The following is a 23,697-nucleotide window of genomic DNA, read 5'->3' on the forward strand; positions in this document are numbered from 1 at the left end:
ACCTCGGCATGCAAACAGCTCATTAGTCATGCGAGGGTGTGGGAGGAGTAACCGGGCTCACTCAATCACAGTGAAACATGAGGCTAATCACAGGCTGATCAGGGGCTGATGCAGGCTAAATATTTGATCTGGAGCTGTTTTCCACTCCAGGACAAATGATCAGGCTACACTGAGAAGACACCAGCTAGGAGATGAAATCAGTTAAACGTTCCAATTTCAGGGGAGTATATTCTACCCCTGTGCAGCAATCAGTGTTAATCTGAGACGTGTGGTTTGGGAGGCGACGGGAACATCTGTGTGTGTCAGAGCGGAGGAGAAATGTCAGCAGAGTTTTAAATGGGGCGGCTCAGAACAGATGAGGGGGAACTCGGAGAGCCTGCATCCCAAATGGCATCCTATTCCATATATAGTGCACTAGCTTTGACCAGGGCCCATAGGACTTGTGTCAAAAGTAGTGCACTTCATAGGGAAAAGAGTACCATTTGGGAAATCATGTTCAATTGAATTTCACATTATTGTCTCACTCCCACTCCAAAACCAAAGTTTACTGAACATTATTAGAGATGAGTACATGTCCCACCCACGCCTTCTGTTGCAAACATGACTACTTGAGGTCTGAAAACCTCTTATACAGTGCCTTGCGAAAGTATTCGGCCCCCTTGAACTTTGCGACCTTTTGCCACATTTCAGGCTTCAAACATAAAGATATAAAACTGTATTTATTTGTGAAGAATCAACAACAAGTGGGACACAATCATGAAGTGGAACGACATTTATTGGATATTTAAAACTTTTTTAACAAATCAAAAACTGAAAAATTGGGCGTGCAAAATTATTCAGCCCCTTTACTTTCAGTGCAGCAAACTCTCTCCAGAAGTTCATTGAGGATCTCTGAATGATCCAATGTTGACCTAAATGACTAATGATGATAAATACAATCCACCTGTGTGTAATCAAGTCTCCGTATAAATGCACCTGCACTGTGATAGTCTCAGAGGTCCGTTAAAAGCGCAGAGAGCATCATGAAGAACAAGGAGCACACCAGGCAGGTCCGAGATACTGTTGCGAAGAAGTTTAAAGCCGGATTTGTATACAAAAATATTTCCCAAGCTTTAAACATCCCAAGGAGCACTGTGCAAGCGATAATATTGAAATGGAAGGCGTATCAGACCACTACAAATCTACCAAGACCTGGCCGTCCCTCTAAACTTTCAGCTCATACAAGGAGAAGACTGATCAGAGATGCAGCCAAGAGGCCCATGATCACTCTGGATGAACTGCAGAGATCTACAGCTGAGGTGGGAGACTCTGTCCATAGGACAACAATCAGTCGTATATTGCACAAATCTGGCCTTTATGGAAGATTGGCAAGAAGAAAGCCATTTCTTAAAGATATCCATAAAAAGTGTCGTTTAAAGTTTGCCACAAGCCACCTGGGAGACACACCAAACATGTGGAAGAAGGTGCTCTGGTCAGATGAAACCAACATTTTACTTTTTGGCAACAATTCAAAACGTTATGCTTGGCGTAAAAGCAACACAGCTCATCACACTGAACACACCATCCCCACTGTCAAACATGGTGGTGGCAGCATCATGGTTTGGGCCTGCTTTTCTTCAGCAGGGACAGGGAAGATGGTTAAAATTGATGGGAAGATGGATGGAGCCAAATACAGGACCATTCTGGAAGAAAACCTGATGGAGTCTGCAAAAGACCTGAGACTGGGACGGAGGTTTGTCTTCCAACAAGACAATGATCCAAAACATAAAGCAAAATCTACAATGGAATGGTTCAAAAATAAACATATCCAGGTGTTAGAATGGCCAAGTCAAAGTCCAGACCTGAATCCAATCGAGAATCTGTGGAAAGAACTGAAAACTGCTGTTCACAAATGCTCTCCATCCAACCTCACTGAGCTCGAGCTGTTTTGCAAGGAGGAATGGGAAAAAATGTCAGTCTCTCGATGTGCAAAACTGATAGTGACATACCCCAAGCGACTTACAGCTGTAATCGCAGCTAAAGGTGGCGCTACAAAGTATTAACTTAAGGGGTCTGAATAATTTTGCACGCCCAATTTTTCAGTTTTTGATTTGTTAAAACAGTTTGAAATATCCAATAAATGTCGTTCCACTTCATGATTGTGTCCCACTTGTTGTTGATTCTTCACAAAAAAATACAGTTTTATATCTTTATGTTTGAAGCCTGAAATGTGGCAAAAGGTCGCAAAGTTCAAGGGGGCCGAATACTTTCGCAAGGCACTGTAACCCTGGATAACCCCTAACACTCCTATCAACGACCATAACCATGTACTGACATGTATTACATATGCTAACACATCACATTGTACACAATGATAGATACATTTGATTTTTTTTGTTGTACATTTTTTGGGGTGGCCAAAATGTACCATTGGTCCTTATGGGAGAAATAAGGAGTTATTGACCTGAATTGACCTCCTCAACAACCTTCTCTTCCCATCACTATGACTCCCATCACTAAGCTGCCGACAGCAACAACTGCTCCATCACTAAGCTGCCGACAGCAACAACTGCTCCATCACTAAGCTGCCGACAGCAACAACTTCTCCATCACTAAGCTGCCGACAGCAACAACTGCTCCATCACTAAGCTGCCGACAGCAACAACTGCTCCATCACTAAGCTGCCGACAGCAACAACTGCTCCATCACTAAGCTGCCGACAGCAACAACTGCTCCATCACTAAGCTGCCGACAGCAACAACTGTTCCATCACTAAGCTGCAGACAGCAACAACTGCTCCATCACTAAGCTGCCGACAGCAACAACTGCTCCAAACAAAGCAACAGTAGACTGAACTGATCTGTCTGGTCTCTCTCTGTCAGCGAGCTGGCAAACACACTTGATTCTAATCATGCACATACAGGCAGGCAGGCTAACGCTAACACACACACACACATTTACATCAACTACAAAACAGGGGGAGAAAGAAGGCCAGACAGAAGAAAACATAGTTAGTTTAGTTACACTAGGTTTCACAATGAGCCAAGGCTCTAATGCTCTGACTGACTTCAAAGGGCACGTGTGTGTAAGTGTGTGTATCAAAGTGTGAGTCTCTAAGCGTGTGCGTCCTCGATGTTCTCCAGAGGGAGAGAAGAGTGTGTGATGCTTGTGTGTTGTGGACCGTTAGATTCAGAAGAGGGGCTGTAGAGTCTATGTGAGGACAGATTGATGGTGGTATTCACATGGCTACAGTGCCCTCTAGTGGACAGTGTATCCCTCCTAGTCAGATACAATACAGTGTCCTATGGACGCACACCTTTCTTCCAGGCAGTCATTCTTGTTAGTCATCCTAACCAGAGAGGTCTTAACTATCTTAACTATTGATGAAACAGTTTAGAGTAGAATTCCATAGCTAAAGTACGGCTTACTGAGCTATATTCAGAGGGATTGGGTTTAATGCGGAAGACATATTTCAGTTGAATGCATTCAGTTGTGGAACTTACTAGGTATCCCCCTTTCCCTTTATAGGATGCAAAAGAATCTGTCACGGACTTCTGGGAATGAGAATAAGAGTGAGGACCATGGGAGCCGTCAAGAGAGTTGGGAATAGAGCAGGATGGGACTGTCACTATCTGTCAAGAGAGTTGGGTATAGAACAGGATGGGACTGTCACTATCTGTCAGAGAGTTGGAATAAAACAGGATGGGACCATCACTATCTGTCAGAGAGTTGGTATAGAACAGGATGTGACCGTCACTATGTCAGAGAGTTGGGTATAGAACAGGATGGGACCATCACTATCTAAATGTTTTTCTCTCCAGTTGTGTCTGTTTAGCACGGTTTCCTCCCAGTCGTGTCTGTTTAGCACGGTTTCCTCCCAGTTGTGTCTGTTTAGCACGGTTTCCTCCCAGTCGTGTCTGTTTATTACGGTTTCCTCCCAGTTGTGTCTGTTTAGCACGGTTTCCTCCCAGTTGTGTCTGTTTATCACGGTTTCCTCCCAGTCGTGTCTGTTTAGCGGTTTCCTCCCAGTTGTGTCTGTTTAGCATGGTTTCCTCCCAGTCATGTCTGTTTAGCACGGTTTCCTCCCAGTCGTGTCTGTTTAGCGGTTTCCTCCCAGTTGTGTCTGTTTAGCACGGTTTCCTCCCAGTCGTGTCTGTTTAGCACGGTTTCCTCCCAGTCGTGTCTGTTTAGCACGGTTTCCTCCCAGTCGTGTCTTTTTAGCGGTTTCCTCCCAGTCGTGTCTGTTTAGCACGGTTTCCTCCCAGTCGTGTCTGTTTAGCACGGTTTCCTCCCAGTCGTGTCTGTTTAGCACGGTTTCCTCCCAGTCGTGTCTGTTTAGCACGGTTTCCTCCCAGTCGTGTCTGTTTAGCATGGTTTCCTCCCAGTCGTGTCTGTTTAGCGGTTTCCTCCCAGTCGTGTCTGTTTAGCACGGTTTCCTCCCAGTCGTGTCTGTTTAGCATGGTTTCCTCCCAGTCGTGTCTGTTTAGCGGTTTCCTCCCAGTCGTGTCTGTTTAGCACGGTTTCCTCCCAGTCGTGTCTGTTTAGCATGGTTTCCTCCCAGTCGTGTCTGTTTAGCGTGGTTCAGCGCAAACAGACACAACTGGGAGGAAACCGTGCTGGCTTCCTCCCAGTTGTGTCTGTTTAACACAGTTTCCTCCCAGCTGTGTCTGTTGAGCATGGTTTCCTCCCAGTTGTGTCTGTTGAGCATGGTTTCCTCCCAGTCGTGTCTGTTTAGCACGGTTTCCTCCCAGTCGTGTCTGTTGATCACAGTTTCCTCCCAGTTGTTGAAGGTGATGTGGAATTTCTTAAGGTTTGTTTTTATGTTGTATTTGTAGCATTTATTTTGCCCGCCAGGGGCTCACTAACCTTCCTTCAACTGGGAGTGCATCGGCGTGAGTTGGGCATCCGGGCATGGAATTCCATCAGAGTTGTAGTGCTGCATTATACACGGAGCGTACAAAACATTAGGAACACCTGCTCTTTCCATGACATACACTAACTAGGCGAAACCAGGTGAAAGCTATGATCCCAATTGTTACATCCACTTCAAATCAGTGTAGATGGAGGGGAGGAGACAGTTTAAAGAAGGATTTTTAAGCCTTGAGACAATTGAGATGGATTGTTTATGTGTGCCATTCAGAGGGTGAAGACAAAACATTTAAGACAAAACATTCACTAGGGAATATCAATGTGTATAGCAGTATTCCTGAACAGTACTGCGAACCAACATAGCTTTCACTAGGGAATATCAATGTGTATAGCAGTATTCCTGAACAGTACTGCGAACCAACATAGCTTTCACTAGGGAATATCAATGTGTATAGCAGTATTCCTGAACAGTACTGGGAACCAACATAGCTTTCACTAGGGAATATCAATGTATATAGCAGTATTCCTGAACAGTACTGGGAACCAACATAGCTTTCACTAGGGAATATCAATGTATATAGCAGTATTCCTGAACAGTACTGGGAACCAACATAGCTTTCACTAGGGAATATCAATGTGTATAGCAGTATTCCTGAACAGTACTGCGAACCAACATAGCTTTCACTAGGGAATATCAATGTATATAGCAGTATTCCTGAACAGTACTGGGAACCAACATATCTTTCACTAGGGAATATCAATGTGTATAGCAGTATTCCTGAACAGTACTGCGAACCAACATAGCTTTCACTAGGGAATATCAATGTGTATAGCAGTATTCCTGAACAGTACTGCGCACCAACATAGCTTTCACTAGGGAATATCAATGTGTATAGCAGTATTCCTGAACAGTACTGCGAACCAACATAGCTTTCAATAGGGAATATCAATGTGTATAGCAGTATTCCTGAACAGTACTGCAAACCAACGTAGCTTTCACTAGGGAATATCAATGTGTATAGCAGTATTCCTGAACAGTACTGCGAACCAACATAGCTTTCACTAGGGAATATCAATGTGTATAGCAGTATTCCTGAACAGTACTGGGAACCAACATATCTTTCACTAGGGAATATCAATGTGTATAGCAGTATTCCTGAACAGTACTGCGCACCAACATAGCTTTCACTAGGGAATATCAATGTGTATAGCAGTATTCCTGAACAGTACTGCGCACCAACATAGCTTTCACTAGGGAATATCAATGTATATAGCAGTATTCCTGAACAGTACTGCGAACCAACATAGCTTTCACTAGGGAATATCAATGTGTATAGCAGTATTCCTGAACAGTACTGCGAACCAACATAGCTTTCACTAGGGAATATCAATGTGTATAGCAGTATTCCTGAACAGTACTGCGAACCAACATAGCTTTCACTAGGGAATATCAATGTATATAGCAGTATTCCTACCTGTCATGGAATTCTCTGAGGTGCTGAGCTGTTCCCGCAACTTGTCCACGTCGTCAGGATGCACCTGTTCATACAGCGTGCTGCCAAACCACTCCGACTGCGGGTGGTTGAGCACCGGCGTCACCGAGTCAGACACGTAGATCACGCGGCCCGTCTCCGCGGCGACCACAAACAGGAAGCCGTCGGCCGCCTCCAGGATGAGGTGCTTCAACTCCTATTAGACGAGAGGAGAAAAGAGAAACAGAACACACACACGTGTGTGACGGCAGAGCAGACACACGTCACAGTAAAGATGAGGGATATGCAGTATTGATTGACATACCATTGGTGAAAATCCGGGACAAACAGACACACACGCCAAGGGCAGAGGCAGGGGACATGACAGACAGCCTGCAAAAGCTTTATTTATTTCAAATTGATAAGATCAATATGCTGACAGAATATTGTGTCAGCGGATATCATTTGTAGAGCTGCACAGATGTGCAGACCCAACGTACAGAACCCAAATGCAGAGTCAAAGAGAATAGAACAAAACCAGTTCATAGACTCACCTTTTCAGTTTGGCTTTGTACTAGTTTATTTATGTACTTTTTTTTCCATCTCTAATTCCTATGTGTTTGTATTCATTTTGATCATATTATGCTGCTTTTATTGCCTTTTATGTTACTTTGTCTTTTTATTGTTTACTTTTTAATGACTATTATTACTATTTTATTATGTACAGCACCTTGAGTTGCGGTCTCTGTATGAAATGTGCTATACAAATAAAGTTGTTTTATTATTACCTGTTTGCTGAGGAGGAGGGTTTGTAGACCCTGCTAAATTACTCACACAGACACACACACACACGCAAAACGCACACACACACAGATACGCGCACATCAGCCCCCATGACCAACCCACCCACAAAACACACACACATTGGTCGTGTTCCAGGCCGACTACATTGCAGTCATTGCATGGCCTCAACCAAATGGTCGTGTGCCATTTCATCGACAGCGCAGTTGGATTATCAGATTGCGATATCATACGATGCAGTTAGCTTAAACACTTTGTGAGATCTGGTAGTTGTCTGCAATGTAGTCAGCCTGGAACGCGGCCATCGTCACCCCCACCTATAATACCTGTTCGGTCAGGAAGGAGGGCTTGTACGCCCCGTCAGTGGACGTGTTCCCGGTCCCTCTCATGGACTTCATGTGGGACACGGCCATGCGGAGGATAGTCAGTTTGTCTGGCTTGCGGGCCAGAGCGCTGCAGGTGGGCACCATGTCCGACAGCTCCGTGATGTACTGGGTCATCTTGTTACGGCGACGCCGCTCTATCTCGCTGTGGTTCTCTCTGGAACAGAGAGGAGGATTTAGACACATAGGGGGAGGTGGTGGTCAGGAGGGGGGGGGGGGGGGGGGGTTGTCACTGGTGGTCAGGTGGGGGGGTTATCACACGACCCGGGGGTGGTGGTCAGGAGGGGGGGGGGGGTCGTCACTGGTGGTCAGGAGGGGGGGTTATCACACGGCCCGGGGGTGGTGGTCGGGGGGGGGGGGGGTGGTCGTCACTGGTTGGCCATGGTGGACAGGATATAAATGTAAACATCATTTCTTATCTTAAAATTCACAAATCAATGAAAAAGTATGGGACAGACAGAAGGGGTCTTTGAGGCTGTACTGTGGGCCGATTTGGTGTGTGTTTGTGCATTTGTTTTAGCATTGATGTGTATGCACCATAACCCTAAACCCAATTCTGATTTCATGATAATGCAGTTTTTTTCCTAACATGAGCATCCAGTGACAACCATCTGCATTTACCAGTGTTTCCCTAGCGGTGCTTAGGCAGGACGGGCTGCCTACAAAATCATTTGCCTCCATTGGTTTGAATTGGAACTTTCGGTGTTAAAAGCTTAGTATGTTAGTTTTGATACAGTAAGGTAAACTCTAGTGAACCGACGTCAAACTTGGTTGTTCAACACCTACCTATGGCTGGATACACACTTTTACTTAAACTGAATTCATTGCCAGCCATTCTTGGAGATAGGAGTATGTGCACGTAGTCTAAGAACCATAATACTCTGTACTAGAGAAGACTAAAGGGAAGTTAGGAGAAGAGAAGTTATTCAGTTGCTTTTCAGCGTTTGAGTTTGTCTTCTGAGGACATAAAGAACATACAGGGATTAAAGAACACAGCAGACCAGAACACAATCTCTGAGCTACGGATGGACAGGTCCTCAAATTCTATGTTCATTTATTTGATCATGAACGTCATGTGTGAATAACATACATTGCCTTCAGAAAGTATTCACACCCCTTGACTTTTACAACATTACGTTGTTACAAAGTGGGATTCAAATGAATTTAATTGTAATGTTTTTCAAAGATCTAGACAAAATACTTGGTAAGGTCAAAAATGTGTCAAATAAAACACTAATATACTTAGATAAGTATTCAACCCAATGAGTGTTACACTCACCCCTTGCAGCGATTACAGCTGTGAGTCTTTCTGGATAAACCTCTCAGAGCTTTCTACACCTGGATTGTGAAACATTTGCCCAAGTTCTTCAAGCTCTGTCAAATTGGTTGTTGATCATTGCTAGACAACCATGACAAGACCTAGACAACCAGGTCTTGTCATAGATTTTCAAGCAGATTTAAGTGAAAACTAACTCAGCCACTCAGGAACATTCACTGTCTTCTTGGTAAGCAACTCCATTGTAGATGTGGCCTTGTGTTTTAGGTTATTGTCCTTCTGAAAGTTGAATTCCTCTCCCAGTGTCTGTTGGAAAGGAGACTTAACTAGGTTTTCCTCTAGGATTTTGGCTGTACTTAGCTCCATTCAGTTTATTTTTTTATCCTGAAAAATTCCATAGTCCTTAAAAATTACAAGCATACCCATAACATGATGCAGCCACCACTATGCTTGAAAACATGTTGTGGTACTCAGTAATGTGTTGTATTGGATTTGCCCCAAAGTGACACTTTGTATGCAGGACACAAAGTGAATTGCTTTGCTGAAAACAGGATGCATGTTTTTGAATATTTGCATTCTGTACAGGCTTCCTTCTTTTCACTCTGTCAGTTAGGTTAGTATTGTGGAGTAACTGCAATGTTGTTGATCCATCCTCAGTTTTAAACAAACTGTTTTAAAGTCACCATTGGCTTCATGGTGAAATCCCTGAGCGGTTTCCTTCCTCTCTGGCAACTGAGTTAGGAAGGACGCCTGTGTCTTTGTAGTGACTGGGTGTATTGATATACCATCTAAAGTGTAATGAATAACTCCACCACGCCCAAAGGAATTTTCAATATCTACTTTATTTTTTACCCATATACCAATAGATGCCCTTCTTTGCTAGGCATTGGAAAACCTTTGTGGTCTTGTGGTTGAATCTTATTTGAAATTCATGTCTCGACTGAGGGACCTTACAGAAAATTGTATGTGTGGGGTACAGAGGTAGTCATTCCAAAATCATGTTAACCTCACTAGGGTAGGGGGCACTATTTTCACCTCCGGATGAAAAGCGTGCCCAAAATAAACTGCCTGCTACTCAGGCCCAGAAGCTAGGATATGCATATAATTAGTAGATTTGGATAGAAAACACTCCAAAGTTTCTAGAACTGTTAAAATAATGCCTGTGAGTATAACAGAACTGAAATGGCAGGTGAAAACTTGAGGAAAATCTATCCAGGAAGTGCCATTATTTTAAATGGCTGTTTTTCCAATGAAAGCCTATCCACCTTTTAAAGGGATAGGACCCAGATTCTGTTCCCTATGGCTTCCACTAGTACTCTAGTACGGTCTTTAGACATTGTTTCAGGCTTTTATTCTGAAAAATTAGAGAGAATGACAACTTTGAGTTCGTGGATAGTGGGATGTCCCCAGAGCGGTTTCCTGCGCGCGACCGAGAGCGCACCTTTCTTGTTCTTCTTTTATATTGATGACGCTATTTTCCGGTTGAAATATTATTGATTATTTTGGCTAAAAACAACCTGAGGATTAATTATAAACATCGTTTGACATGTTTCTACAAACTTTACAGATACTATTTGGAATTTTCAACTGCCTCTTGTGACCGGATTTGAGCCGTTGGATTACAGAACAAAACGCACCCAAAAAATTGAGGTTTTTGGATATAAAGAGGGATTTTATCGAACAAAACAAACATTTATTGTGTAACTGGGAGTCTTGTGAGTGCAACCATACAAAGATCATCAAAAGTAAGTGATTCATTTTATTGCTATTTCTAACTTTTGTGACTAATCTACTTGTCTGGTTACTGTATGTAATGTTTTGTGTGCTGAGTGCTGTCCTTAGATAATCGCATGGTTTGCTTTCACCGTAAAGCCTTTTTGAAATATGACACGGCGGCTGGATTAACAACAAGTTAAGCTTTATTTTGATGTATTACAATTGTGATTTCATGAAAGTTAAATATATAGTAATTATAGTAATTTAAACTTGGTGCTCTGCAATTTCACTGGATGTTGGCCAGGTGGGACGCTACTGTCCCACACCCCTAGAGAAGTTAAACACTATTATTGCAGACAGAGTGAGTCCATACAACTTGTGACAAATGTTTCCTCCTGAATTTACTTAGGCTTGCATAACAAAGGGCTTGAATACTCAAGACATTTCAGATTTTCATTTGTAATTAATTTGTAAACACTTCGACATTATGAGGTATTGTGTGTAGGACAGTGACAAAAACATCTAAATTGAATCAATTTAAATTCAGGCTGTAACACAACAAAATATGGAAAAAGTCCAGGGGTGTGAATACTTTCTGAAGGCACTGTATTTCTAATGTCCCAAATAGGTGAGGTTTCCATACAAGCCCTTTTTGAGTCAGCACTAACTGAATAGGGTGAGGTTTCCATACAAGCCCTTTTTGAGTCAGCACTAACTGAATAGGGAGCCATTTGGGACACAACCGTTATTTCCATAGCAGGTCTGGTGGCATAAATACATTATGAAGATGAATGATGAATAAAACATCAGATTAATAAATTGACAATTTTGAAAAGTAGGTTTGTATTCAGAGTTACTAATATAAACTAGGGGAGCTTTGATTGATTTTTGAATTTACTTGAAGTCCCTGGGCATTTAGGCTTTCCATCTGAAATCCCTGGGAATTGAGGCTTTCCATCTGAAATCCCTGGGCATTTAGGCTTTCCATCTGAAATCCCTGGGAATTTAGGCTTTCTATCTGAAATCCCTGGGCATTTAGGCTTTCCATCTGAAATCCATGGGAATTTAGGCTTTCCATTTGAAATCCCTGGGCATTTAGGCTTTCCATCTGAAATCCCTGGGCATTTAGGCTTTCCATCTGAAATCCCTGAGAATTTAGGCTTTCCATCTGAAATCCCTGGGCATTTAGGCTTTCCATCTGAAATCCCTGGGAATTTAGGCTTTCCATCTGAAATCCCTGGGCATTTAGGCTTTCCATCTGAAATCCCTGGGCATTTAGGCTTTCCATCTGAAATCCCTGGGAATTTAGGCTTTTCATTTAAAGTCCCTGGGCATTCAGGCTTTCCTTTTGACCGTATTCTATCCAAGTCTCCACATCTCTGTGGGTCAAGTTCACTCAGCGCTTGGCTGCACTGTTTGAAATTAAGTTTACACCTGATATTTCCATGTTTTATTCACTGGTGAAAAGAGCAGGTGTAACCTGACACCGCTGTAAACGTTAGGTAAGTGTTTTAGTCAAGCCCTGGGAGGTGGGGTGAGTCAGTGAAATCCTATGGAGCTCTAGCAGGCCAGGCCTACCTGGCATATCTCTCCTTATCATCACCAGGTATCTGATCATCATCATCATACCTAGAGAGAGGAGCAGAGAAGAAACACAGCATGTAACACCTGGGACACCACTCGCTGAGACGCAAACACCTGAACACAGTAGCATGACCACGGTAGCCTGAACACGGTAGCTTGACCACACCCTAACACAGTAGCATGACCACGGTAGCCTGAACACAGTAGCCTGACCACACCCTAACACAGTAGAATGATAACCATAGTCTAAACACGGTAGACTGACCACACTAGCACAGTAGCCTGAACACAGTATCCTGAGAACAGTAGCCTGACACAGTAGACTGATAACCATTGTCTAAACACAGTAGCCTGACCACAGTAGCCTGAGAACAGTGGCCTGACACACTAGACTGATAACCGTAGCCTGAACACGGTAGCCTGACCACACCCTAACACAGTACCCTGATCACAGTACCCTGATCACAGTAGCCTTAGCACAGTAGCCTTAGCACAGTAGCCTTAGCACAGTAGCCTGCTAACCGTAGTCTAAACACGGTAGCCTGACCACACTAACATGGTAGCCTGAACACGGTAGCCTGACACACCCTAACAGAGTAGTAGCCTGATAACCATAGCCTGAACACGGTAGCCAGAACACACCCTGAACACGGTAGCCTGAACACACCCTAACACAGTAACCTGAACACGGTAGCCTGAATATGGGATAACACATGTACAATTAGAATGATACACATGCTATTTATGGGCTTTAAAAAGTGTTAGATATTTTGATGAGAGCAACATGCACAGGACAGGTAATGGGTGTAACAGCAGAAAATGGGCATGCGTTGTATTAAGTGGCTGTAAAAGTGCTAACTATTCCCTATGTAGTGCACAACTTTTGACCAGAGCCCTATGGGATCGGTATTCTCGAGTGGACTAAACAGGGAGAGAACTTGAAAAATAGGACTTCCCGTGGCCTGGTGAGGTATGGAGTAACAAGAGACTTTCAGAAGGTGTGTGAGAACACTTTTTATAATAAACTGTGGCATGCTGGATGTCTGCAACAAAGCCCACTATTTATAAACGTGGTATTTTTGGTCAAAAGGCTCTGGTTGTTTGGTAGGCTCTTCTCATCAATTTTAAAATGAGAGAGTTAGTAATGTGGTAGAGGTAGTGGTGTGTTTCTCATTATATACAACATGCTGTTGTAGTTTATCTTCTCCCCAGCAGAGGGCATTGTCTCCACTCCACTAACAGAGACCACTGCTGCCAGAGAACTCTGGATAAATGTGAGAGAACACAGAATAGAGGAAAAACCACACGTTGGAGAAAAACAGCACGTGAGAGAATGCCTGTGGGTGGAACGACAGCTGAAGCTGCTTTTGAGGAACAAAAAACGTTTAACAGATCAAAAATTTTAAAACGCTTGAAAATATGAAACAATGGGTTTGGTAAATGTGATTGAATGTCCATAGCAATAAGATGACAACAAGGAATGATTGTACAAAATATGGAATTCTGTATAATAAACACTCATAGCAACAACTTCAAGTCTAGAACTTGACTGATTCTCATAGAAAGAGTAATTTGTTATAACAATGAGTGATACTTATTACATGGAAATATCAGTGGGCCATTGTTCACTGTTCTCACCTTGAAAATTTACTTGGTCCTTCCCCATCCTCGTCATCAAAGTCCATCCTGCAATCAAAGACCAAAACAGTTACTCATCTAGTCTAGGGTGTGTGTGTGTGTGTGTGTGCAAACTGTCCATATGTGTGTGTTGCCATTGTTTTATGGCTGTATGCTTATATTTTTAGTTCCTCCTGAACAATGAGAATGCTTATTTCCTCCCCTGTTCCTCCTGAACAATGAGAATGCTTATTTCCTCCCCTGTTCCTCCTGAACAATGAGAATGCTTATTTCCTCCCTGTTCCTCCTGAACAATGAGAATGCTTATTTCCTCCCTGTTCCTCTTGAACAATGAGAATGCTTATTTCCTCCCCTGTTCCTCCTGAACAATGAGAATGCTTATTTCCTCCCCTGTTCCTCCTGAACAATGAGAATGCTTATTTCCTCCCCTGTTCCTCCTGAACAATGAGAATGCGTATTTCCTTCCTGTTCCTCCTGAACAATGAGAATGCTCATTTCCTCCCATGTTCCTAATGAATGATTAGAATGCTTATTTCCTCCCTGTTCCCCCTGAACAATGAGAATGCTTATTTCCTCCCCTGTTCCTCCTGAACAATGAGAATGCTCATTTCCTCCCATGTTCCTAATGAATGATGAGAATGCTTATTTCCTCCCTGTTCCCCCTGAACAATGAGAATGCTTATTTCCTCCCTGTTCCCCCTGAACAATGAGAATGCTCATTTCCTCCCATGTTCCTCCTGAACAATGAGAATGCTTATTTCCTCCCCTGTTCCTCCTGAACAATGAGAATGCTTATTTCCTCCCTGTTCCTCCTGAACAATGAGAATGCTTATTTCCTCCCTGTTCCTCCTGAACAATGAGAATGCTTATTTCCTCCCTGTTCCTCCTGAACAATGAGAATGCTTATTTCCTCCCTGTTCCTCCTGAACAATGAGAATGCTTATTTCCTCCCTGTTCCTCCTGAACAATGAGAATGCTTATTTCCTCCCTGTTCCTCCTGAACAATGAGAATGCTTATTTCCTCCCTGTTCCTCCTGAACAATGAGAATGCTTATTTCCTCCCTGTTCCTCTTGAACAATGAGAATGCTTATTTCCTCCCCTGTTCAAGGACCTGGTGCAACAACAACAGAAATTGTGAAATGCATAGTCACTGCCAAACAGATAAATGAATCAATTTCCTCTGCGTCCCTCGACACTAAGACCGAGTCTCAAATGGCATACTTTGCCCCTACAGTGCACCACTTTTGGACTAGGGCCAATGGGCCCTGCAGTCTACATGTTATGATGAAAACACCACAACTCAACTTCACTGAGACATTTGATTAAAGAGTATCAGAAAGAGCATTAAAAACCTTAAGTTACGGCCACATTTCTGGAGGAGTCTTTTCTTATGCAGCATTTGAGTACATTTCAAGGTTGCTTATCACACAACATGTGTGTCAAGAAACAACGGATCATGAGAAGAAATCATACCTTTAAAGCCTTACTGTTTTAGTCAAGTGAGTCAACACAGTGAACGGACAAACACCTCAGAATGACAAACTGTTCCAGAGGTGTTACGTCTATTTTTACACGTTGCCTTTGTAATGTAAAGCAATTTGCGTTGTTTGCCTTTCACATGAACAGCACTATAGAAATAAAACGTATTGTTATTATTCAAAAAGTACCATCAAGTAGGTATTGCTCAGAGCATAGAGGAAACGTGGGTAGTGCAAACCGCTGATCCCGCCTCTGTAGTTGAAAGGTTGCCATGCCACTAGTGATGACTCGTCCAGAGTGGCGTTTTTCAATCTCATCTCACACCGGTGTGTCTAACAGACTACTGAATTGACCTGTGATGTCTTGATTAGAGGTCGACCGATTAATCAGAATGGCCGATTAATTAGGGACGATTTCAAGTTTTCATAACAATCGCATTTGCGAAAAAAGCACAATCGTTGCACGAATGTACCTAACCATAAACACCAATGCCTTTCTTAAAATCAATACACAGAAGTATATATTTTTAAACCTGCATATTTAGCTAAAAGAAATCCAGGTTAGCAGGCAATATTAACCAGGTGAAATTGTGTAATTTCTCTTGCGTTCATTGCACGCAGAGTCAGGGTATACCAGCCAGAGGCAGCCTGGCTCATTGCGAACTAATTTGCCAGAATTTTACACAATTATGACATAACATTGAAGGTTGTGCAATGTAACAGGAATATTTAGACTTAGGGATGCCAAATGTTAGATAAAATACTGAACGGTTCCGTATTTCACTGAAAGAATAAAAGTTTTGTTTTCAAAATGATAGTTTCCGGATTCGACCACATTAATGACCAAAGGCTCGTATTTCTGTGTGTTATTATGTTATAATTAAGTCTATGATTTGATAGAGCAGTCTGACTGAGCGATGGTAGGTAGCAGCAGGCTCGTAAGCATTCATTCAAACAGCACTTTAGTGCATTTTGCCAGCAGCTCTTCGCAAGCACAGTGCTGTTTATGACTTCAAGCCTATCAGCCTAATGGCTGGTGTAACCGATGTGAAATGACTAGCTAGTTAGCTGGGTGTGCGCTAATACTGTTTCAAACGTCACTCGCTCTGAGACTTGGAGTAGTTATTCCCCTTGCTCTGCAAGGGCCGTGGCTTTTGTGGAGCGATGGGTAACACTGCTTCGACTTTCGCTGTTGTCGATGTGTTCCTGGTTCGAGCCCAGGTAGGAGCGGGGAGAGGGACGGAAGCTATACTGTTACACTGGCAATACTATAGTGCCTATAAGAACATCCAATAGTCAAAGGTATATGAAATACAAATGGTATAGAGAGAAATAGTCCTATAAATACTATATTAACTACAACCTAAAACTTCTTACCTTGGAATATTGAAGACTCATGTTAAAAGGAACCACCAGCTTTCATGTTCTCATGTTCTGAGCAAGGAACTCAAACATTAGCTTTCTTACATGGCACATATTGCACTTTTACTTTCTTCTCCAACACTTTGTTTTTGCATTATTTAAACCAAATTGAACATGTTTCATTATTTATTTGAGGCTACATTTATTTTGATTGATGTATTATATTAAGTTAAAATAAGTGTTCATTCAGTATTGTTGTAATTGTCATTATTACAAAATACATTTAAAAAATATGGCCGATTAATCGGTATCGGCTTTTTTTGGTCTTGATACAGCGATCTGTTGATAACAGATAAGCTTTGTTGTGTGTGTGTGTGTGTGTGTGTGTGTGTGTGTGTGTGTGTGTGTGTGTCAAAGCAATGTACACCAGTACATTTCACTTAATCTGATGACTGATTAGCTAGAGCATATATGACTGAGATTGTGAATGATTCTTAGGCTTGACTGAATTCAGCCTCCGGTCGAGTTCGCACCTGATGACGGACCAAGATAGAGTTAAACAGAGGGCCAGTTACTGTTATAACTGAGGTATAAAGGAACACAGTCACTGAGTAGTGTCATGAGGTGAGTGCTGAGTAACTACAGCCTTCACCTTAATGCTATATAGTCTGTGATAATAATCTTCTCTGCCACTCATTCTTCTGATAATAGTAGAAGTGACTGATGAGTATTTGTCTGTCTCTGTATTCCTAAGTATCACTCTGTCTGCTTGTCTGTCTGTCTGTCTGTCACATGCAGTCCCTCAGTAGTGTGGCTTTCCCCATTGAATGGTTCTTTCTCAACTCTTTCCTCGATTCCACGCGTCCTCTCTCCTTGCCTCCTTCTCAAAACGCATTGGAGGAGAGAAGGTCTCAGGGGAGGGACCTCAGATCTCCTCCAGTTATAGGGAGGTGAGTAACCAAGGAAACCAGGAAATAGAAAACAACTACACAGACTAACATGTAACAGCGTAGTATGCATGGTTATGTCTGATAGGAGAGCTGTAATGCAGCATGCGTGCTTATGTCTGATTGGAGAGGTAATGTTGTACGCATGGTTATGTCTGATAGGAGAGGTAACGCAATATGCATGCCTGATAGTTGAGGTAACGCAGTATGCACTGTTATGCCTGATACCAGAGGTAACGCAGTATGCACAGTTATGCCTGATACAAGAGGTAATGCACTATGCATGGTTATATCTGCTAGTAGAGCTAATGTACTATGCACGGTTATATCTGATAGTAGAGGTAATGCAGTATGCACGGTTATGTCTGATAGTAGAGGTAATGCAGTATGCACGGTTATGCCTGATACGAGAGGTAATGCAGTATGCACGGTTATGCCTGATACGAGAGGTAATGAAGTATGCAGTTATGCCTGATACGAGAGGTAATGAAATATGCACGGTTATGTCTGATAGTAAAGGTAATGCAGTATGCATGGTTGTGTGATAGTAGAGGTAATGCAGTATGCTTAGCTGTGTGATAGTAGAGGTAATGCAGTATGCATGGTTATGTCTGATACGAGAGGTAATGCAGTATGCATGTTTATGCGTGATAGTAGAGGTAATGCAGTATGCATGGTTGTGTCTGCTAGTAGAGCTAATGTACTATGCACGGTTATATCTGACAGTAGAGGTAATGCAGTATGCACGGTTATGTTTGATAGTAGAGGTAATGCAGTATGCACGGTTATGCCTGATACGAGAGGTAATGTAGTATGCACGGTTATGCCTGATACGAGAGGTAATGAAGTATGCAGTTATGCCTGGTACGAGAGGTAATGAAGTATGCACGGTTATGCATGATACAAGAGGTAATGCAATATGCATGGTTATGTCTGATAGTAGAGGTAATGCAGTATGTACGGTTATGCCTGATACGAGAGGTAATGAAGTATGCAGTTATGCCTGGTACGAGAGGTAATGCAGTATGCATGGTTATGTCTGATAGTAGAGGTAATGCAATATGCATGGTTATGTCTGATAGTAGAGGTAATGCAGTATGCACGGTTATGCGTGATAGTAGAGCTAATACAGTATACATACAGCATGCTTCCACCGAGCACAAGCATCAAGCCTATCTCAGTGAAAATTGAGGATCATTACTCTGTGTCAGTATGTGTTGCTGACCGTCTTAGTCAGGCTCCTACTGGAAATGACATGTCTCCAGTTTTTCTATCCACAGACATTCATGTAAGGAGTAAATAAAAGATGCCCTAGACGGGTCCCTGTTGTCTTCCGTGTCATGTCGAGTTGCCATATTGCCTGGATGGCTTTGGCTTTTATTTCTTCATGTTGGTGTAGGCTAGATGTATAATGGATACAGTGCATTCGGAAAGTATTCAAACCCCTTGCCTTTTACACATTTTGTTACGGCCTTACTCTAAAATAGAAAACAGAAATACCTTATATATATATATACATAAGCATTCAGACCCTTTGCTAGGAGTCATAAAATTGAGCTCAGGCACATGTTTTCCATTGATCATCTTTGAGATGTTTCTACAACTTGATTGGTAAATTCAATTGATTGGACATGATTTGGAAAGGCCACACCTGTCTATATAAGTTCCCACAGTTGACAGTGCATGTCAGAGAAGAAACCAAGACATGAGGTCGAAGGAATTGTCCGTAGAGCTTCGAGACAGGATTGTGTGGAGGCACCGATCTGGGGAAGGTTACAAAATAATTCTGCAGCATTGAAGGTCCCCAAGAACACAGTGGCCTCCATCTTTCTTAAATGGAAGACGTTTAGAACCACCAACTCTTCCTAGAGCTGGCCGCCCGGCTAAATTGAGCAACCGGGGGAGAAGGGCCTTGGTCAGGGAGGTGACCAAGAACCCTCTGTGGAGATGGCAGAACCTTCCAGAAGGACAACCATCTCTGCATCTTCTACCAATCAGGCCTTTATGGTAGAATGGCCAGACGGTAGCCACTCCTCAGTAAAAGGCACCTGATAGCCTGCTTGGAGTTTGCCGAAAGGCACCTAAAGACTCAAATCATGAGAAACAAGATTTAACTCTTTGGCCTTAAGTGTCACGTCTAGAGGAAACCTGGCACCATCCCTTCGGTGAAGCATGGTGGTGGCAGCATCATGCTGTAGGGATGTTTTTCAGCGGCAGGGACTGGGATATTAGTCAGCTTTGAGGGAAAGATGAACGGAACAAAGTACTGAGAGATCCTTTATGAAAACCTGTTACAGAGCGCTCAAGACCTCAGACTGGGGCGAAGTTTCACCTTCCAACAGGACAACGACCCTAAGAACACAGCCAAGACAATGCAGGAGTGGCTTCGGGACAAGTCTCTGAATGTCCTTGAGTGGCCCAGCCAGAGCCCGGACTTGAACCTGATCTAACATCTCTGGAAAGACCAGAAAATAGCTGTGCAGCAACGCTGGGGTATTGTGTGTAGATTGATGAAAACACAATTTAATCAATTTTAGAATAAGGCTGTAATGTAACAACATGTGGAAAAGGTAAAGGGGTCTGAATACTTTCCGAATGCACTGTATGTTGTTGTATAGGCAGAATGCCAGGGCATGGGGTAAATATGTCCCGATTTCACCCCGGGGGTTAACGTACCGTGGAATAGTCTCGAAATCTTCTGTTCCCTCTGTCTTCGACCTGAGAGTGTTTTTTTAATCATAAATGCAGCTAGCTATATGAGATTACTGTTTGCTTTTTTCGGTGGCACTATGTCAAACTATCATACATTGTATATCTCTGGCGTGTTACTCTGTCCTGCTAATAAAGCTCGTTTGAAATTCAACATTGGAATATTGGCCTGTGTGCTTGCTCTGTGTTTTTGTTATCCATGCCTGAAGTTCTGCTCATTGGAATAATGAAGCAATTCTATTGATATTTGGTCCTGGGATAAGCCTGGAATACTCTTGATATACTGGTGTAATACTCCTGGAACACCAGTGGAATAGCCTTGTGGGCAAAATGCAGATATAAAATAGTACTCACCCTCCAGATCTCCTCTTGCCCCCGCGGCCCGGCATGGCTCCGCCCATCCTCACTTGGCCCGCCCCCACCACCGCCCCCGGCATAGTAACGGGCCCCGGCAACTCACTGCCCATCTCTGGAACAGAGGACAGAGAAAGGTACCACATGAGAACATGGCATTAGACATTGTGTGACATTGTGACTGTATTACAGCTGCATTAATATTACTCTGAAATTGTGGACATGGCCATGTGGTACCTGAACCTCCACAAGAACATGCCATGGTGACTTTTCTGTTGTTTTCAATGTAGCCTAAATCCAGCCTGTTTTAGGACACAGAAAGACTGAATATGACGCTCCGTGTCGTGCTGGGTGGTGAGCTGAAGCACATTGCGTGCCAAATCACAATTTCTCTCTCTGTGCCTTTCCTTCTCCCAGGCCTACCAACTCACCCCCTCTCTCTCTCTGGTCTACTCATTCACTCCATCAGCCAGATGTTAGGGATATGCTAAACAAACCCCCTTCTCTGCCCCAGTGCTTCCAGCAGTTTTGTTAATATTTTATACAAGCCAGCGTTTCCCCTCTCCTCTCCCTCCCTTTCCTATCCTTCCCTCTCTGTCTCCTCCACTTGCTTCTACTTTTCTCTGTCTTGGAAAACCCCCAGCTGCAATGCAGACCCCAGCAAAGAACCAACCAACTAATTCATTCATTCATGAAGTAGCCTAGAGGTATGTAAACAACACTTCAACTCATACATGCATAATAACTAGTGCTCAGGAGGTGGCAGGCAGACATAGCATGGCATACTGTGGTTCTAGGTGAGAACCCAGCATCTGGCTACAGGAGGCTAGGGCTGGAGAGGACAGCCAGGGTTTCTCCTATCATTACTTGGGAGCAGCGCCACCAGCATTCCCTGTGTAGCTTCTTCAATCCACCCAAAGACATCATAATATCACTGGCTCTCACAACAAAACACAACAAACATGGATTATAGCCTATCGCATAATCTGACAAATAGGTTTGTTACTGGGATAAGAGGAGATTAATGCATTGTGTAATCTGGCTTTAATGAAAAATAATGCTCTTTGGTAAATACATTTTTTTTTAAATGCAATGCTTTTAGATTCGTGGGAAGTAGTTAAGGAGTGTACTCTTCAGGAGAAATTAAATATTATTGGAACGCACCCAGGTAATAATCAGTTGATTGTTCATTCTGTTCAATGCTTCTCTTCACATGGCAACTCTATATGCAGCCACGGTGCTGTTAACACCCCAGTTATTTCTTCATTAGACTTAAATGTGCATATACAATGAGAGAGAGAGAGAGAGGCCTGCTGTTGTGGTTATTATTGGAAATGACAGTAAAATCGAAGCTGTATTTCTTAAATGTTTTTGGCAGTAGAACAGTTAGTTTCAATAATCAGTTAACGTTACTGTATACAAAATACATCAGGCCTAGGCTAAACAGAGCAAATAGAACCGGAGTGAATGCACATTAGGAAACGTAAGATTTAGGCCTATTTTTAGAGTAGTATTTTTCAACACACAAGGCTCAGGCTACATTCCATAGCCTACACATATTTGATGACAAGCAGCAATTCAGCAACGTGTATATAAACCATTGTTTGCCTTCCTCTAAATGTTTTGCTTCTATATCACTACCAAACTTGTATCATTGCCCAGAATTGATTACATTAATAAGAGCGCCGGCGATATAATTGCACCTCCGCTAAGGATGCATTGTAGCCTTGTACTTCCGTAATACAGTAACAATCTAACAACAAAAGTGTATGCTGTGTGTACGTTTATTTGCTCAGTAACAATGTAACAACGTAATGACTACATAACAGCAACATTGTAATTAATGCCTTTGTGACTGTCATTACATGACAACTAGCGCTTCAAGGTTCAAACATATAAGGCATATAAAGGTAGCTTTACTGGTCATGCAAATAAGACTAGCTAGGCCACTAGGTTACTATTTAGGCCGTTCACTAAAAACTTTAACTTCTTCCTCAAATAACACTGAGTAAAGAAAGCCAGGCTACAGTGTTGTTAGCGCCTAGCAAGCTGCAGATTTCATCTAGCTAATGACTGTCGAATCAACCGGCGATGGAGAGGGACCAACAAATCGCTGTCACTGACACCAGCGACACACGTCGAAATGACTCGACTCAAATCGCCCGAGTTAACGTCGATAGGCCAAGGGCTCGGTATGCAAAAGAACCTTTGTATCGTGAGGGGGACTGGCTTTCCGTGAAATCAGAGCACGTAGCAGCAGCTAACTAGCTGCCTGTTGGATTGAGCCAAAACGCAACCAGCATCTCATTTTGCGTGCAGATAATACATGCAAGACATTAAAAAGCTTCTGCCCCTATTATAGGCTGTTTGTGTGTAAATAAGGGACGTATGTTCACGCTATAATGAAGAAAATGCGTTTCTAGGTGTACAGAAAGTGTTTTGAGGCTGCGATAGCTCCGTGGGGGAAGGGGATGCTGTGGAGAGCTTGAGCTCTGTGAGCCTGACGTCGGCGTCTTCAGCTAAGCGCCGCTTTCCATTCCGGTAAATGTCAAAAATAGATGTTACATTTTAAAGATATAAATCACCATTAAACCCCCACTGTTTTTGTTTTTTCCTTAAGATAAATCGCGACTTACCCGATGGATTGACCGCGGCGGGAGTTGCCATGTTGCCTCGATAGAAAAACAAGATGCAGCTATGAAAATGACGCACAATACGGCTCGAGAGCCCCGGGAGAGACAATCCGCTCAGTGGTTTGGCACGCGAGCTCTCGGTTCAGCCACCTATAGCCTCACATGCATTCGGTCGAAATACAAATAAGTCACGAATATCAACAATAAAGGCCCTGTTATTTCGGGTTCGCTTGGCCCGATGAAGTCAACGGTATTTTATAAATTCGTTCTTTCAGACTGAAAAATGCAAGATGTCTGAAAGGTGTCTAAACACCGCGAGACTTCACTTGAATTAATTATGTTTTGCCTGTATCTTTGCTTTGAGTCTAATTAAGCTTTGAAAGATGGAAAGTCAGTTAATGTCAGTGAGATAGAGTAGCCTAACATCCTTTGCCAGTAATCACTTGTTGAATCGTGGTCCTATCTTTCATATAGAATAGAACAGCCCAATCAAGT

The 23,697-nt window shown here is 42.9% G+C and overlaps 1 protein-coding gene across 4 annotated transcripts in view; it reads right to left on the reverse strand.

Annotated features, from left to right (window-relative positions):
• The window catches only part of LOC139403860 (aryl hydrocarbon receptor nuclear translocator 2), a 101,578-nt gene extending 78,092 nt beyond the window's left edge, over window positions 1-23,486 (reverse strand). The window contains exons 1-6 of one of the 4 annotated variants that reach the window (XM_071147022.1): window positions 23,206-23,486; window positions 20,570-20,684; window positions 13,719-13,766; window positions 12,075-12,125; window positions 7,448-7,649; window positions 6,324-6,537 (exon numbers count right to left, since the gene is read on the reverse strand). In XM_071147022.1, coding sequence (XP_071003123.1) covers window positions 6,324-6,537; window positions 7,448-7,649; window positions 12,075-12,125; window positions 13,719-13,766; window positions 20,570-20,684; window positions 23,206-23,236 — 661 coding nt within the window. In that variant the 5' untranslated portion in view covers window positions 23,237-23,486. Of the gene's footprint in view, window positions 1-6,323; window positions 6,538-7,447; window positions 7,662-12,074; window positions 12,126-13,718; window positions 13,767-20,569; window positions 20,685-23,205 lie in introns of all 4 variants that reach the window. The other 3 variants (XM_071147021.1, XM_071147024.1, XM_071147023.1) reach the window with 3 other exon arrangements.
• Between the last annotated feature and the right edge of the window lie 211 nt (window positions 23,487-23,697).

This window comes from Oncorhynchus clarkii, unplaced genomic scaffold (genome assembly GCF_045791955.1).
Source record: "Oncorhynchus clarkii lewisi isolate Uvic-CL-2024 unplaced genomic scaffold, UVic_Ocla_1.0 unplaced_contig_3779_pilon_pilon, whole genome shotgun sequence".
In the NCBI taxonomy this organism is placed as follows: Eukaryota; Metazoa; Chordata; class Actinopteri; order Salmoniformes; family Salmonidae; genus Oncorhynchus; species Oncorhynchus clarkii.